The 18,093-nt window shown below is 51.1% G+C and overlaps 1 protein-coding gene across 1 annotated transcript in view; it reads right to left on the bottom strand.

Annotated features, from left to right (window-relative positions):
- The window catches only part of Plb1 (phospholipase B1), a 99,060-nt gene that overhangs the window by 41,096 nt on the left and 39,871 nt on the right, over window positions 1-18,093 (bottom strand). The window contains exons 19-33 of the mRNA XM_045149225.1: window positions 16,891-16,971; window positions 14,981-15,046; window positions 14,584-14,684; window positions 10,896-10,977; window positions 10,341-10,445; window positions 10,136-10,231; window positions 9,941-10,017; window positions 8,907-8,940; window positions 8,380-8,440; window positions 7,529-7,587; window positions 5,908-5,981; window positions 2,955-2,998; window positions 2,107-2,215; window positions 541-592; window positions 109-189 (exon numbers count right to left, since the gene is read on the bottom strand). Coding sequence (XP_045005160.1) covers window positions 109-189; window positions 541-592; window positions 2,107-2,215; window positions 2,955-2,998; window positions 5,908-5,981; window positions 7,529-7,587; window positions 8,380-8,440; window positions 8,907-8,940; window positions 9,941-10,017; window positions 10,136-10,231; window positions 10,341-10,445; window positions 10,896-10,977; window positions 14,584-14,684; window positions 14,981-15,046; window positions 16,891-16,971 — 1,122 coding nt within the window. The remainder of the gene's footprint in view (window positions 1-108; window positions 190-540; window positions 593-2,106; window positions 2,216-2,954; window positions 2,999-5,907; window positions 5,982-7,528; window positions 7,588-8,379; window positions 8,441-8,906; window positions 8,941-9,940; window positions 10,018-10,135; window positions 10,232-10,340; window positions 10,446-10,895; window positions 10,978-14,583; window positions 14,685-14,980; window positions 15,047-16,890; window positions 16,972-18,093) is intronic.

Genomic DNA, 18,093 nt, shown 5'->3' on the forward strand with positions numbered 1-18,093 from the left:
GTGTGGCTCATACGAGCGCAGCACAGGTGGAGGTGTATACTCAGACAGTCTCCAAGGCCTGATGGTCAAGGTCAGGAGCCAGGAGCAGGCCCGGCCCCACCCCATTACCGAGTCCAAGCAGAAGTCACACAGGTCACTGCCTCCAATCATCACTGTGATGACCTTCCAGTCTTGGTGGAAATTCACTCTCTACATTAGGAGGGAGGAAAACGCTTGATGATGTCCAGCAAACAGACCATATAGCCCTAGGAAATCCAGTGAACCCTTTCTGGCGTCCTTGCCCTCTTGAGATAAGCGAATGTAAATCTCAGGACCGATGGGATGTTAGAGGTTTATTTATAGACTAGGATCTTAGAACCAGTGTGACCAGTGATCAGTGGCAAACCTCTCCCCACTGATATGTCTTCCAGAGGGACTCCTAGGATTACCCCATTTCTGCCTGAATGCCTCTAGTGGCAGAAGGCTCACTGCCTTTCGTGACAGACCATTCCATTTGGGGCAATTTATGAGCATTTATAAATAACAGTAAATCTGACTCACACTGTCAGTTTTCATCCTGTGCACCAGAGCTTGGACTTGGCTTGTGAGTTCCCTGGAAAAGCAAGAGTCAGTTCTTCTGTTGAGGAAGTGTCCATACTTTCCCTCCATAGGGCCTATGCTAAGAGTTCTGACACTCTCCCCACTGGAGAGCTGCAAAGGCCTCAAGGCAACTTGCCTCTCATTACAACAAAGAACCATTTGGACAGCCAGTCAGGCGCTGGTACTCAAAGCTGCCCCTCGGGGTATTGCTAATTACATCTACCGCTGAAGACCTCCTTTGTCATAGCCCCTTGTGCACAGCACCCTTAGAATTCCACATGAAGAAACTATTGGTCTTTGCTACTGTTATTTTGTGTTGAGGCACTAAAATAACTCAGTCTGGCTTTGAACTCTTGACCCTCCTGCTTTAGCCTCCTGAGTGCTAGGATGACAGGTGTGTGCCACTTCAAAGTTGGCTCATCTCTTCTGGCTCCTTTGAGTAACTGGCATAGCTTATACAACTAGACTGATGACAGTTTTAGGAAGCTGTGCAATTATAGCAACTATAAAAATGCTCACACTGACCCAATTGCTTTCTCTTTGTCTGCTCAATGGCCGTGATTTCTTAGCTATGTACGTATAACATACATATGAGACCATGTACACACATGCACGTATCATATATGACCACCATGGATGTGAACTTATCTAGTTGCTTCTTTTGGAGAGAAATGGGGAGTGAACACATGTGCCATCCATGACTGGGTTTATAACTCATGGATGGCTAGGCCTTGGGCACTTGAGCTCTCTAGTTGTTCAGGCCCATATTATAGGCCTGAATGATGGGCCCGTGGCATGGTGAGCTCCTGGGTAGGGTGGTGGAACCATGTGTCCCAAGCTGTTGCTATTATGAGGCTCCATGACAGGTATGGGGCAGGAGGTGTGCCCACCGACCATGTGGTGTGGGCTGTCACAGGAGGAAGAGACTCAGCGTGCCAGAGGCTCGGGAGGCTGGCCAGGCTCTGTGCAGAAGCCCGGGCTTCCAGGCCTCTGGCAGCAGGATAAGGGCTGCCTGTGGAGGCGTCCCAAGAGGCTGGGCAGTTCTACTTCCGTCACCTCTGGGCTCTGGGTGTCTCCAGTTCTTTTTTTTTAAATCTTCAAACCAGAGCTGAAGGGAGGATGAGACTTGCTGGGAGGCCCCTCAGGTTGGCAATCCTGGCTCCACCCATCATCCAGGTGGTGGGTCTTCCTGGATTATCTGGGGTGTCTGTCACTTGGGGGGCTAAGGGAGAGTGGCCCTCTCTAGCACCTTACACCAGGGAAGGTTTTAGAACTTGGCTGCATCGGTCAGTATGTTCAATTCTAAGAAGAGGCAGTGTGTGCAAGCCTGACCAAGAGCTATGGGAAACCACTCCTTCCTAGGCCACAGCTCCCTGGCCTTGCTATGGCTCCAGCCACAGGGGCAGAGAGAAGAGAGGCCTGAGCTGCAGGTTGGATGAAGGACCCCTCTGCACACAGGAATCTACTGCGATCTCTGAGGGACTGTGCACTTCTGCTACCCACTCCGAAGACCCCCAAACGCCATACCCAGCCTTTGCTCCAGGAACAGCTTGGTTAAGGAATGCATTCGTGGAATTGGCGTCACCAATGCCCACAGCATAGCCTGTGAGATTTCCATTAAATTCCCGGAGGATATCTGGAAAAGGAGGAGTGGAATGGGTACAGAGCTCAGGAGGATAGCTCAGTGTCTCCACTAGCAGCAAGGTAGTGATGGGCTATCCTACTTGAGCTTCCTGGGGCAGGCAGGGGCTGCCCGTGTGCCCAACATAAGCTGGGGCCTCTCTGAATTGAAATCACTTGATGAGACATGGGGCATGGCAGCAAGGGCCTCTCACTTAGAAAAAAAACACAAAACACTTTAGGGCTGAAGAGATGGCTTAATGGTTAAGGTGCTTGCCTACAAAGCCAAAGGACCCAGGTTCAATTCCCCAGTACCAGTGTGAGCCAGATACTCAAGGTAGTGCATGAGTCTGGAGTTTGTTTGCAGTGGCTGGAGGCCCTGGTGCACCCATTTGCTATGTTAGCCTCTCTCTCTCTCAAGATAAATAAATAAAATAATTTTAAAATTTAGAAAAGTACAATTCACAGTGGGTAAAGGTTCTCTATCACCTTTTCCTCTGGGCCACCTGAGAAAGCGTGAGGCTTAGGAGGTTTGCTGGATTGTCCCAGGTTGTCTTGTGAGCACATCCAAGGGACAGGCATTGCACCAAGTCCCGGCTCCAAATCCAGCATGCATTCCACCCACTCTGCCTGTCTGTCCAGGGTCTGCCAAGGACTGCAAGCGCAGTTCATAAGATGCAAGTAGTCCCCCTTCCAGAAGGCTTCGGGGGTCAGACGCACTGGGCGGCCCGTTCAAGCCCTTGCTGGTTACTTACTGGGGAAGGTGGTCACCGTCTCCAAGTACTCGTCCCCGCCGCCACTGCAAGGAGCAAGGACATCAGGGAAGAAGAAGCACCAGTCAGTACATAAGCTTCAAGTCTGAACGTAAAGACCAACTCCACCTTTTCTAGGACTGGAGGAATTCTAAGAAAATCCCACCTTCACCAATGCATTAGTGCACCCTTAGCACAAGATTTGACAGTAAAAGCTGTCTCAATCCTTCACCAGCTCAGGAGCGGGCCTCACGGAGCACGCTGTGAGGCTAGCACCAGCTACCTGCTCGGCCTTGCTTTTCCCTTCTGTTCCCATAAACTCATCAGGTAGATGTGATCATCTCCGTGTTATGGAGAAGACCCAGGTGCAGAGAGGTTAGTTAGGTTGCTATAGGTAACTGAAACCCTGCCTGAGCTGGAAACCTTGAGAATACAGGTAAAGTCTGCTCAATATTGGGTAGATTCCACTGGAAGGGTTAGAGAACAGCCATGTACTACCTCCCAGTGTCCCATGTCTCTTCCTCTGCTCTACCCTCAAAACACACTCTACAAGAGCCCTTTCCTTCCACATGCTAAAGCTGACTATAATTTACAGGCATTCACGAGAGAATTATTTCTATTTTAACAAAATTCAATGTTCAGATGGTTGCTATTTACTGGTATTTCTCTTTGGTACCTCTTACCTCAGTCCCAGCATGTTATTCTGGGCCAATGGATTGCCTTAGCATCTAGCCCACCAGTGGACTTCTAAAGGATAGGTTTGGGACCAATCATTGTTGCTGTTAATGAAAGCACTCCTTGGAGTGAAGCTGAGTGTTTGGGACCAAGCCGGGTAAAGGCTTGTGCCACAGCCTCAGCGAGCAGCTCAGGTGGAATCCAGCGTTAGAGTAAGCGCTGCCCTCCCACCTCACTCGGCTCTCCCACGGCCCACCAGCTGTCTGGACCTACGCTGGCTGCTGCTGGGCATTTTCCAACTCTGCGTGACTGTGTTGCGTCCGGACCCTCTCTGAGGACCAAAGGCACCAAACTGGAGCATTTTACACTGGGAAGAAAGTCATAAATATGTACAGTGCCCCAACTGCCTCTGTCTCCTGTCCCTCTCAAGCAACACACACACATGAAAACATACATAAACACATATACATCAACTATTTTGCCCTGTAATTTCTTATTTAACAGTATCCTGGTGCTAGAACAAGTGAAGTGGCAGAGCAAGGCCAACAGGCTGTTTCAGTTTCTCCTTGGTGCCGTTTTGGAGTGAAATGTCTACAGGGTAAAGATGATTATACAAACACAGAGGAGTCAAACTATGTCAGCTATGAGAGGAAACAGGCTTGTGTCAAGCAGCCGGGCTATGCGAGGACCTTCAGTGACTAATCTGTATGACATGCTGAGCTCGCAGGCTGGGCTCTGCTCATTTGTTGCCCCTCAGTGTACAGAAATGCAGAGCTGCTCAGTAAGGCCTGTTGAGAGGGGTTTAGAGTAATGTGAGATTGGATATTCAATTAAAATAAAAAGCAGAGAGATGCATCTTTTGGCAAGTACATTTTATTTTAGTTCATAGTTAATCCCATGTAAACCAACATTTTTCAAGGGAAAAGATGGTTGTGACCTGAAGGCCTCTGGCCTGCTACATGGGATGAAGACATGTGGAAACTTGGAGGTCTTACAGGTGGAAGTCCTCGGCCCTCACACTAAGAACATGCTGGGTGCTCTCTGGAGGTGGGGGAGGTCTCTCTCTTGCCCTGGAAAACCTTTCTCTGGGATTCTCCTCAGCTCTGGCCAGAGAACTGTCCCAGTCCTGATCACACCACCTGGTTCCTTCTCATTTTCCTGGGAGTGGGGGATGCTTCAAATGAATGCCCTGAGGAGGACAGAAGAAGCCTGAGTGCTGCCTGGCTGCCTACCGCCCCTTAGCACTCTGCCCTCTTGTGGCTGGCTCTGGTCTAGTTGCTTTCCCGGATAAATTCTGAACTGCTGGCCAATTACCGTGCAACAAGCATACACACCAACTTTATGAGGAAAGGAAGAAACTAAGGCTACCCTGAGCCTTTCTGGTTTTGTGTCCGGGCTCCCTGTCCTCTCACCCCTTCTGCTAGCCCGGGGCTGATCCTCCCGACCCTGCCCTGCCCTGCTGCTCAGCTGGCTCTTCCTCCTCCAGCCCTGTGGAACTCAGGTATTTTTCTTTTTTATTTGCAAGAAGCATTTGCAATTTGAACATATGCCTTACATGTAGCCCCCTCAGACACCTGTCTTAATTCCTAACACTGTTAGCACTCAGGAGGAAACCCACTGAGTGTGATTTTGTCTCCATTAAGTGCATTGAGTGTGTGTTGGGTCTCAGAAGTTTTCTGTTCAGATGTGTACATACATGTATATGCAGAGGTGTGACCATAGAATGACATGAATACATACATGTAAACAGAGACATAAGAACATCAATATATGCACACAGACATGCAAATGAGCAGGTGGAGACTCAAGGACTTGGTGCTTTTCGGGTACATTTCATGTTGGATTTGCTGACCCAGGAGTTTGATAAGAACCTTGGCTTACTCTTTCTGTATAATTTAAAAATAAAAAGGTTATAAACAGCAAAATACCTTCTCCATTCAGCAAATGTCCATGTTTGCAGAAATCTATAGGTTTTCTTTCTGAAAGCCCCTTGTAGACTTAGTCCCTGCTCTGTGGGATTTATATATTTATGGGATTTCCCCCACCCAACCTGGGCATGGACGCACATGCCTATAATTTCAGTACCTGAGGGGAGGGATAGAAGTAGGAGGATTAAGAGTTCAAGGTCATCCTCAGATATTTAGCAAGCTTGAGCTGAACCTGGGCTATATGAGAACCTATTTCAAATCACCAAAATTCAAAACAAACAAACAAACAAAAACAAACCCAGCCAATATCTGGGGACAAGCCTTTTGGAGGAAGAGGTCATGGTTAACATTACCTATATGACAGTCCTCGATACTGCGTACGGACATCAAGAAAGTCACCTTCTTGGGAGCCAATTCCATTGCCAGCCTTTGAAAACATCCCAAAATGAGACGATATGTTAGGAAGATTGGTCAGTGGCTAAAGGCCCTTGCTTACAAAGCCTGCTGGCCTGGGGGTCAATTTCCCAGCACTCGCATTAAACAATGCAAAGTGGTGCATGGGGCTGGCACACACACACACATGCATGCAAGTAAACAATTGTTTAGAATTCCAGAAGAGGGGCTGGAGAGATGGCTTAGTGGTTAAGGCATTTGCCTGTGAAGCCTAAGGACCCTGGTTCCATTCTCCAGGACCCACATAAGCCAGATGCACAGGGGGACACATGCATCTGGAGTTCATTTGCATCTGGAGTTCGTTTGCAGTGGCTGGAGGCCCCGGTGCTCCCATTCTGTCTCTCTGCCTCTTTCTCTCTCGAATAAATAAATAAACAAACTATATTTAAAAATCTAGAAGAGGGCTGGAGAGATGGTTTAATGGTTAAGGTACTTGCCTATAAAGCCAAAGGACCCAGGTTCAATTCCCCAGGACCCACATAACACAGATGCACAAGGTAGAGTTTGCTGGAGTAGCTAGAGGCCCTGGGGTGCTCATTCTCCCTCGCTCTATCTGCCTCTCTCTCTAATAAATAAATTAAATAAAATAAGGAATTTTTAAAACTCCAGAGGAAAAACAACAAGCTGGAGAGCACAGGGCTGTGAACACACAGGGGTTCCAAAGTCACGGGCCCCAGGGTGCCCATGGTGACTGGAACAAAGCAAGAGGTCCGGTGCCTGAAGACAGTGCCATGATTCCCTGTCAGCTCTTCTTCCTCCCATTATGGCTGCCTCAACTGAGAACGAGCTTCCTCTCCCTATGGAGGACCTGGAGCCAGCTTGAGTTCTGGCTGTGAAGACTGGAAAGCTCTCCAGGGCTTTGTAGGTGGCAGTGACGACAATACTATCACTGCAAGCATTCTGCTGCATGAGGCCTTAAGAACCCAAAGAAAGAGCTCAGAGACCTGACCCCACAGTGGAGAGATTTCCAATATATGCCCTGCTTCTCTTCTTTCCCTTTGGAACCTTCTGGAAGGCATTCGCAAAGCCTGCCCCTGCTCCCCACACTGTGCTGCTACAATGTGGCACCCCGGGATGGTAACAGCCCAGGGCTGGAAGTGAGGGGTGGAGTTTATCTACCACTGATGGAGAAACCTGCTTTCTGTGATGATGCAAAGAGGAAGCAGATGGGGGCCTGAGCAGATCATAAGGTGTGATCCTAAAGGATTACACAGTCCAGATGAGGAGAATTTCAAGTCAAGGTGATGTATTTTTGCATATGTCAAAAGATGCTGTTGGGTGTTCAAAACCTTTGCAAATTGAGACAATTCAGTTCCCTCGTGAAGTGATTTCGTCTGCACAGCCATTTGAGGAAGCACATGCAAAATGAAATCATGGCCACTCTCCTGGACTGACAGAGCCACGGCAGAAGGGCAAGGTCCTGCTGAGGACACGAGTGCGGGTCCGGGGCTTAGGAGGCCAGGGATCTGGAACGCATCCCGCTAATGCACCCCCCACCCTCTGGGACCCAAGGTTCCTTACAGTCAGCGAGTCCCCCAGAGCCGCCACAACTTGGATATCAGCTGGTCTCAGGGCATGCACTGCAAAGACAAAGGGATAGCTAGCTCGCTCGGGTGTGAGAAGGAGGCTGCTTCAAGCAAGCCCAGAAACAAGAAGGGCCAGCTACACAAGCCACCACAGGGGCAGAAGGTTTGCAGGAGCGGTTTCCCTAAGAAACAAATTAAGCAGGGCCAGAGGCTGAGGTGGGGGCAAGGACAAAGAAAGAGCTGGAAGGAGGCAAGGCAGGAAGTAGGAGGAGCAGAATCCCACTTCAGTGCTTCTTGACATCTGAGAAGCCAGTTGTGGCCTAAGCTCACAACCAGACAGGCCTGGGCCATCCGAGATGAGCCACGGGGCCTGGGTGCAGCCCAGGTACAGCTGCACTCCGGATCGTCCCCAAGAGTCTAAGAAAGAATCATACCGGCTCTTCCCCTGCCCTCAGGTCCCCCCAGACTCCTCTGTGGACAGCAGTGACTTCGGAGCGCGAGGCCACACACCCATGGGGCTCTTTCCCATGGGACTCCCACTTCCCATCAACCTTTGGACTTCGCCACCCCACAGGTGAACTCACACGGCCCCTCTACCTATAGCCTGCTAAGAGGCCGAAGCAGGAGAGTAGGAAATGGCTGCCGGCCCAAGGAGGACTCAGGGGTCTGCTGGGATTGGCATTGCCATAGGCCGAGAGGAGTCAAGGTGGTGCCCGTCCCAGACAGGAACTGAATGCTGATCCTAATTGTGTGTAGTAGCTGGCATACGACGTTTTGCCAGATTGCTCACTGCTGCATGGGTCCATGGGGAGGGGCCTCGGGTCCTGGAGTGGCACAGGGGCTTACCTGAGGCTGGGGGCAAGGCAGAAGGGGCTTTCTCTTTGCATAGCATCCAAGTTCCATGGCCCTAAAGGCAAAGATGAGATCCCAGAATCTCAGGTTAAAGGGGGCCAGAGAGGCTGGCTGGGTACAAGGTCTTCCCAGCAGACTTTACACGGAACAAGCCCCTGGTCCTGTGTCTGGGGAGGGGCCTTCAAGGGCATCGGAAGATGGCTTCTGGGGTGGTTCTGCAGGTCAGCCAGGTTGAGAGCAGTCCTCTGGAGCAGCCCCCTCTCTGATCCTGGGCTTCAACCGGTGACTCCCCCTCCCCTAGCTCTGTGAAGCATTAGCTAGTTTCATACATCTTGGTGGAGGCTGTGGCTTGTTTGAATATTGTCCCCTCTGCCCTCCACCCTGCTGGAAGGGGCGGGTAGATCAATGATGGTCTATACATTGGGGTGAACCTCTTGGACATTCATCCACTTTTCCAGTCCCAGCTAAAGGCTGCCCACCCTACTGCCTGGTGAGCCAGAGAGAGATCCAGAAGCAGGTACCTGCTGGCTGTTCTTGTGAGTGCTCAGAAACGGCCTGGCCTGTGGGAAAGAGGGTGACCAATGGCAGCAGAAGTGACCTGTTCACTGACCACCCTCCTCCCACGCTTGCCCTGTACCACATTCTGAGACCAGCCCTTCCCCATGGACAAACCACGGTGACCTTCTTCCCAGAATGCACCACAGCAGGCCTTGTGTTCAATCCAAATCCAGCACAAGGCAAACCAAGCCTTACGCAGCTTCCAGGGACGCCTGTCTACTCTCCACTGCTCAGTATATTGGCCTAGGGAACGAGGCTGCCTTTCCTGTCCCTCTCCCTCCCAAGGGCGCCCTGTCACCGCCCCAGGCTGCCTTACCACCCCACACCCACCTCTCCCAGTAGCAGCCCGGGATCCCTCCTGCCAGGGAAGAGAAAGCCTAGTTTGGTCCCGCCTCTTGCCATCCTGGTTCGCCAGTTCCCAGTGTCAAACCCCAGACCCTCTGGGGACAGGAACTCACAGGGCTGAGGGCAATAGAGCTGCGGAGCTCCAAGAATCTTTCTGGTAATTTGCGGGTAGAAATGGGGACCTTATTCTGTTTTCCTACTTTCCTACCTCAGCTTCCATCTTACCACCCTTCCTCCACCCAACCAGACACCACTAGATCTTACTTCACATTCTTCCCAGATGGTCACAAGCCCACTGGCTACATGAAAACAGGGTGTCCTGTTCCATCTGCCCTTGAAGTACCCGGCCCCCAAATACTGCCCTTCAGAATGACGGCTGCTATGAAAATCCCCCCTGCCCGAAGGGAGGAGGCCAGCCTAGACTTGTGCTTGGGCCCATGTCATGCAGAGACAGGAGCACACCATGGCCTCCAGGTCACTGGAGGGACCTCATTCTGGAGGGGCCATTTTGGATGGTCGAGAGGGAATGCTGAGGGGAGCGGTAGGTGGGCAGAAGGAGGGTGCGCTGAGGGCCTGGGCTGGGGTGAGCAGCCAGCAGGAGGTACGACCTGAAGGTGCTGCTTGGAGAGGGCGGTGCCAGGGCAGCTCTCACTCTACCTGGTTCGGGCACACGATATGGACCTTGTTTTCAAAATTATGCTGTCTTGTCTTCTGGCCAACGGGTTCCAGCTAAAGCAAGACGCAAGAAGACGGGGCGGGGGGGGGGGGATGGTGAGAATGAGGCGGTCGGGTAGAAAGGTCAGGGTGTGGTCGGGGTGGAGGGAGGACACGGGCAGCTGGATCTTACCATGTTCTTCCAGAGTGCGCTGGCGGAATGGGCATGAGCCTTGGCACTAAAATGGAAACAGTCAGGGGCGAAGAAAGAGCTGTCCGGCAAGCCCTCCTGGTCAGCAGGGGGAGAAGAGGAGCAATTGATTTCACGTCACCCGACACAGCTGATGCTCAGAACAGCTGGGCGCCCCCTGGGGCTCCTCCGCTCGTCCACACTTTACCGGGGTCCGTGGCATGTTCACTTTTTCAAAGAATGGTTGGACAACCACAGTGAAATCGCCCCTCGTGTCGTACCGCCTCGTTTCAACCAAGGCTTGAGTCCCCTCCTGCAGGAGGGAAAGAAGGCAGGTCAGGTGGCCCTTTTCTTACGGAATTGAATAGAATCTGGCTGCTGGGTGACTTCAACCTTCAGCAAGGTCACAGATGAACTGGAGCCAGCCAGGTGCTTTTTGGGGTGAGCCCTAGTGTCACCCCCACCTCGGCTGTAACCGCGTACATGTGATCGAGACTGAACCCAGGAAAGTGTGTGTTAGCCCGACTCCATTCGTCTAGTCACGCGTAAGCAGAAACATGCATTTTCTCGGTCAGGCCAGGAAGTGGGATTCAGAGAATGTGTCTTGTGACCTCACCCTGTAGCTTCATTTGAAGAAGGCCCTGACCCTCCCCCCACCAGTATGTCTCACCCGGGCACTCTTAGCTATGGTCAGCACCCACCCAGTTGGGCACAAGTTGTTTAGCATGTCTCAGGTCCTGGACGGTGTGTGGCCCCGGCTTACCTGGTATTTCCTGTTCCTTTCTATGAGGGCGGCAAGTTCTGTTGAGTTATCATCAAGCTTCAGGACACAGGAGCACAGATTCCTGCACAAAAATCCAAAGAGGTGCCCCGGCCCCGAGATCATCATCTTGAATAAGGGATGCGAAGGCACAGGCTCAAGATTCAGAACAGCTCTAAGCTGGAGGCATTAGGAATCCAAGGCAGGCTTGCCAACCAAGCCAAAGGAAGCCACAGGAAATGCCCATGATCTAAATTTGCTCTTAAAAATGAAACTATTGGGCTGAAGAGATGGCTTAGTGGTTAAAGGCCTTTGTTGCAAAGCTTGATAGCCCAGATTTAATTCCCTATTCCCATGTAAATCCAGATTCACAGTGTGGCATATGCATCTGGAGTTTGTTTGCAGAGGCAGGAGGTCCTGGAGTGCCCATATTCTCTCTCTCTCCCTTTGTCAAATAAATAAAATATATTTTAAAAAATGAAACCAGGGGCTGGATAAGTGCTTGCCTATGAAGCCTAAGGACTCCGGTTCAAGGCTCAATTCCCCAGGACCCACGTAAGCCAGATGCACAAGGTGGTGCATACACTTGGAGTTTGTTTACAGTGGCTGGAGGTCCTGGCGTGCCCATTCTCTCTCTCTCTCTCCTCTCTTTCTCTCTCTGTCTGTTGCTCTCAAATAAATAAATAAAAGTGAAACCGTTCCTTCTGACCTCTGTAAGAGTGACTTTTATGGAGCTGGGTCACCTGACATCAAAAGACAGTCCTATGCAGAGAGGCGTACCTTCTAAGTAATGATATCATATGTAATGATATCATATATTCTAATAATATCATTACAATAATAAAGTCATAACTGACAATAACAGTACTAATGGCTAGCATAGATTGCATGGTGACTGGGACAAGCGCTGATTTCTGAGGGGTTTGTTATGTGTATTAACACATTCAATCTTCACAGCCGTTCTAGAAGTTGGATTATTACCATCCTCAGTTTTAGATGAGAAGACTGAAGCTGGCACGGTCTGTCATCCGAGCCACTCCTGGTGGTAAGGCAGGATGATCGTGAGCTCAAGACCAACACGGGTCACTGAGACTCTGACTCTCAATAAAAACCGAAGGCTGCGGCGGTGACTCAGTGGGAGTGCCTCAGCTCAGATCCCAGAACCCGCAGAAAGAGCCAGCCAGCGTAGCAGCACCCGTCATGCCAGCACAAAATGGGAGGTGGAAACAGGGGACCTTCCCAAAGCTCTTGGCCAGCCAGCCTGGATAACACAGCAGTGAACATGGGACCTTGCCTCAAACACAGAGCAAGAGAGGAAGGCAAGGGCTAACACCCCAAGTTGCCCTCTGACCTCTGCATGCATGCCATGACATGCCTCCCCCACCAACACACACACCAACACATACACACACAGACTTAAAAAGGGGCTGAGGTGATGGCTCAGTGCTCGCAAAGCCTGCCATCCTGGGCTCAGTTCCCCAGTACCCAAGTACAGCCAGATGAACAAAGTGACATGTGTATCTGAACTTCATTTGCAGAGGTAAGAGGCCTGGCATGCCTATTCTCTCTGCTCACAGATAAAATTAAAAAGAAAAACACAAAGTGTTTATGGATGGAGTGCTTGTCTATCACACACAAAGCCCTGGGTTATATCCTCAGTATCACACACACTGGCAATGATTGAAATCCCCACACATACAGGTGGAGGCAGGATGATTGGAAGTTAAAGGACACCAGTGGCTACAGAAGAAGTTTGAAGCCAGCTTGGTATAAATGAGACTCTGTCTCTGAATAAATAAGATAGGTAGGTAGATAGATAGATAGATAGATAGATAGATAGATAGATAGATAATAGATGGTAGATAGATGATCAATAGATAGATGATAGGTGACAGATGATCAATAGGTGGTAGATAGATAATACACAAGGGTCAGGATGCAGCTCAGTGGCTCAGCCCTTACTTAGTCTGTACAAGGCTCCCTGTTTGCCCCCCAGTACCACAGCAGGGGGGGGAGAGGGACAGACCTAGGCTCTGAGTGGTTCACTAACTTTCTCAAGGTCACATAAACATACAGGGGAGTGGAGCAGGGACCTGAACTTGGGTTTCTGTGGTTCCAAACTTGAGCTCCTACTCTGTGTATTAAACCGCTTCTGTCGAGTCTCAAGCTCTGCGGTGGCTGGCCGTGTGGCAAATCTGGGGGATGAGGTAATAATGGTGCAGATGGAGCACCGCTTATCCGTCAGTCACCAAGAGCCAGCGTACAGAATCACAGGACAAGGCGACTCTGAACTCACCCTGCTCTGACATCCAGTGACTTTGCTATTTCCAGTCTTCAACTGGACCTGGCACAATCTCCTCTGAGCTTCTAATTTTAATGGCATGAAAATCTTTGCAAGAGGAGTTTGGGAGAGCTGCTCTGAGGTGGAACAAACACACTCAGCCCCCTGCATGGCCCAGTGACTGGAGAAAGTGGGGGCTGGCAGGATGAGTCAGCAGTTGAAAATAGCCTGCCTAACACCGGCCGGCTTGTCTCTGCTCACAGCCCCTGAGGCCTGTTTTCAGGGAACCTGTGCAGTCTGGGCGTCCCTAGGGAAGGGCTGGCAGAGATTTCCAGGGACCAGCCAGTATACCCCTTAATTTCCAAAAGCATGGCAAGCCCTTGAGAATTATTCATTCAGTTATTCAGCAAGCAGCCATTGAGCCCCTCTGCTAGGAGCGACTCGGAGCTCATGAGCTGTGGGGACAGTGACGGTGGTGAGTCATAGTGACATGCTCAGGGACACCACAGGGCACTGTACTGAGTGGGGAGGAAGGCTTGCACAGCCTCGGTGATCTGGCGAATGGTAGAGGACTTTCAGAAAGCAATCTCAGGGCAATGGTCTTGCTGCATCTAGAAGGACATCTTGTTCCTGAGGGTCATGGGCTTGTATAATGTGAGGTAGGGAAGCCATCTTCGTTTGGCTGTGGAGGCTGAGGAAGGAGGCCCCTCCGAGCACCACGGGGCTCTGTCCTCTGTGGGGAAGAGCGACCTCTGGGCCCTGCTGATTTCACTTTAGCCACTTTCCCTTCTGCAAGTGGCCTCGTGTCTGTGAAAGTCCAACCTATCCTCAGAAGTGCCATAAGTTGGGCTGGAGAGATAGCTTAGTGGTTAAGGTATTTGCCTGCAAAGCCAAAAGACCCTGGTTTGATTCCCCAGGACCCACATTGGCCAGATGCACATGGGGCGCGCACGTCCAGAGTTTGTTTGCAGTGGCTGGAGGCCCTGGCATGCCCATTCTCTCTCTCCCCCTCTCTCAAATAAATGAATAAAATCTTAAAAACTAAAGAGATTTTTTTTTAAAAAAGTGCCATGAGTTTTGGGCTGAGCCTCTGGGAGGGATGGGGACAGTGTAGACATACCAAGAAATAGATCTTAGCAGTGGCCTGATGACCCCTGAGCCTTCTCCACTTCTAATTCCTAATGCCTTCTCTCCCCTTCCTGGAGGATGAGGGGTGTCCTGTGGCTGCCATGGCAACAGAAGCAGGGCAGGACTCTACATATGCACATGAGGGAGTGTGCTGAGGTCTATATTGAGATGTCCCCTAGTAAGGCCTTTCTGCTTAAAATATGGGGTGATCTCACTACACCTCAGACTCTACCCTAGCGAGTATTCTTCCTTTTGGGAACCTGAGAAACATTTCCATCAGACCTGAGGATTAGCCGTGGGCAGCTGACTTGAGGTTCCTTATACAGCTCCCTCAGACCGATGATCTCGATGGCCTGAACCAGGTTCACAAAGGCCCTGGGCACCTGCGGAAAGGCAGAAGTGTTCAGCAAGGTGAGGCGGGCAGCTCCAGCTTCTCATGTGGGCCTGGCTGATCTGCTGGCACTCAGCTCTGATTGCCACCTGGCCCTATGCCCTTTCTCCAGCCCTCCCTTCTCTCTTATCTTGCCTGCCCTGCTGGGGACAAGACAAAAGGAACCTGCCAGGTCAGTCACTGTGGAAGCAGAGCTGCCCCTTGGTTAGGCCTGAGGCCAAAGAGGTGCTGAGGTGGAGCTGCTGAGGCCTCTGTGGTCAGCCTCCATGCCCCCCCCCCCAACCGTACCTCGGCATGGAGGATGTCCAGGGCTGCCTTGATGTTGTTCGTGAAGTTCTGGGGAGAGAAGTGGACCTGCCAACAGAGGAAGAAGAGTCTCCTGAGGCCCAGGCATCGCCTTTCCTGACCGGAGCCAGTTCTGTCTGGACTCCTCCTCTCCCTGTGTTTCAGTCAGCATTAGCAATGTGGAAATAGAGGGTTTGTCTTTGGGGGCCCTAGCTATAACCCCAACTCCATGGTCCTGTGGCTCATCGTGGCTGTGACCCGGAAGGAAATGCCCTTTCTTTTGCTTAGAGTCATGGAACGCTCTGAATTTACCTCACATCAAGTAGATGTGGAGCTTAGCTAAGGCATATCACATCTCCAGGCCCCTCTAAAATGGGGGTATTGGCACGGAAGACCTCGGGATCGATAATGTGAACAGCACTGATTCTACTTCCTGCTTCCTTCCCCTTGTGCTGTCCTGTTGGCCTTACTAGGGGGCCTATGGATCCCCCATACATAAATATAGCTTCTCATTTTTCCTCATCTCTGTACCTGTGGGGTTTTTTCAAAAAAATAAATCTTTTGTATGCATATGTATGATGTACATGCACATGTGTGCGAGTGAGGATGTATGCATGCTATGGCACACATATGGCGGCCAGAGGAAGCTTTCTGAATGTGAGTCCTCACCTTCACCTTGCTTGAGGTAGGGTCTCACTCTAGCCCAGGCTGACCTGGAATTCACAGTGGAGTCTCAGGGTGGCCTCGAACTCACGGTGATCCTCCTACCTCTGCCTCCTGAGTGCTGGGTCCCTTTTTCACGTCCACTGCTGCATACGCCAGGCTCGCTGGCTGCAGCACTTGTGAGGCTCTCTGCTCGGGCAGGCTAGGGTTATAGACTTTCGCTTCTGCGCCTGGCTTTTCTGTGGCTTCTGGGGATCTGAACTCTGGCTGCCATACTTGCCTAGCCAGGGCTGTGACCCACTGAGCCATCATCACCCACCCTGACGCCTATAGTTCTACAACTTTCTTTTCTTTTTAAGCAGGTGAACTCTTTCTCTGACTGAAATCTAACCAAGAGCTGTTATGAAACAGATTAAAGGTGTGTCATTCAGGGAGCTGGCACTGAGCCCGTGGCTTGAGATGCCCACCTGTTCTCAGCAGTCCCTCAGCTCCCCTGCGGGTCCTTCTGATCTCAGCTTAGAAGTCCTTAGCCCTAGGTGGCCCTGCCTGACTGTGAGTGGCCTCCCATGGGCCCGGCCCGCAGTGAGATCACTACCACCACCTACAGGTTTCTCCGCCCCACCAGCCCGAGCTGGAAAGCCTTGTGCACCGTTCTGTCACACAGCCTGGACCTATATGGTGATGCCTCTGTCATGCTCCGGCGAGTCTCTGAGGTCCCTGACTGAGGGTGCCCCTGAGGACAGAGCCTGTGTTTCACCTGCTGCTGCTCAGCTCTGAGCAGAGCACCCGGTTCACGCACGGCGGGAGGCTCAGTTGGTCTGTCCTGAGGTGATTCTCGAGACCCTGGGGTTCTAGGAAGGCTGCATGGAGCCACAACAGAACAGCAGCCATTGACCGTGGCTGTCAGGCGACACAGACCTGAACCTTGCCTAATCACCTTCATTCACAGGAAATCGGCTCCTCTACTGAGAGCGCAAAGGTGGAGGACGTGACTGTCGTGGAGGTGAGCAAGGCTTTCTAGGCTGTACGCCGCTCGCTCTCTTGGTCTCTAGTGTGACAGCATTCTGAGAGGAGACTTCGTCAGGATCAATCTTCCAACCACCCCTGCTCTCCTGGCAGACGGCTGTCCTTTGGGGTCTTGGGGTGACCACCAGACCTCCGCCCCAGCTGTGCTGTTGCTGGAGTCAGTGGCCGGCTGTGCAAGCCCGTGGCTAGGTGGCGAGTCCAGAGGAAGGGATCTGGGGACCTACCGGGTTATTGCAGGAATCACAGAGGTCATTGCCTCCTATAAACATGGTGATTAGCTTCCAGTCCTCCTCAAAATGGATTGCCTGAAATGAACCAAAAACCAACAGGTAAGTTCCTGGCCCAGGTGACACTCAGAGGGTAGGGCCTTCACTGCCAGACAGTTCACATTTTCTGTTCTTTGTTTTTGGGGTCCTGATCTTCTAAATCTTTCCTTGCTGTGAGTGGAGTCACTGAGCTTCCTGTAGCTCTGTGTACACAGCAGCACACAGTCAGTCCCCAACCGCCCCATGGGGGGAGTTGCCCATGCCCACTAAACTTTGTCCATGGTCTCCAGCATGGCAAGGAGGTACCCAGGGGACAGGGAAGTAGATCCTGGCCCTGGGAAGGGAAGGTTGTTCTAGCACCTTTGAAATCTGAAGTTGTAAATCTGCCTTATTGGAGAAAGGACCATGTTCCCAATTCAGGCATCCAAATGGGTTAAAATGCAGCTGGGGAGGCTGGTCAGCATAGCAGGGCGGCCCCAGGCCCGTGGTCGGGGAGGGTCTTGCTACATCTCGAATCTCCCTCCTCCAAGAGGGGCCGGGGAAGCATTTGAACTCATCACTCTGTGATGGAAGAGATGTGGCCACACATATTCCACTAAACTGTGGCTCAGGCATATTGCAGCCTTCACAGCTTCGTATGTTGCCCCTGGCCTGCATAGCTTGGCTTTTCTGACCGCTGCCTCACAGAAGATAGAAGGGAAAAATAAAACAAAAATTCAGAAAAGTTTAATATTAAACAGAAGCATGTTTGAAGCTTCCTGCTAATATATATGTACAAAACCAATCCCATTCTATGAAATTATTTTAGCCACCTGGAACCAGCTCCTATTGAGCACAGCCTTTTCATCGGATAGAAAAGTTCATGTTCATCTTTTAGAACCCAGTTCAAACATTGCCAGCTCCTTCCGTGGTCCTCACAAGCAAGGAGGCCTGTTCCTTTTCTACCTTATGTAGGGGTGTGTGTGTGTGTGTGTGTGTGTGTGTGTGTGTGTGTGTGTATAGGCACTTGTGCATATGGTGGTCAGGGAACAACTTTGGGGTATCTAGTCCTGGTCTTCCACTTTTCTGGAGTCACACCTTCTCTTTCGTGTTGTTGCCAGACTAGCTGGCCCTTTAGTTTTGAGACTGTTGCCATTGAGCATTCAGATGACAGAGGAGATT

The sequence above is a fragment of the Jaculus jaculus genome, chromosome 5 (genome assembly GCF_020740685.1).
Source record: "Jaculus jaculus isolate mJacJac1 chromosome 5, mJacJac1.mat.Y.cur, whole genome shotgun sequence".
Taxonomy (NCBI): Eukaryota; Metazoa; Chordata; class Mammalia; order Rodentia; family Dipodidae; genus Jaculus; species Jaculus jaculus.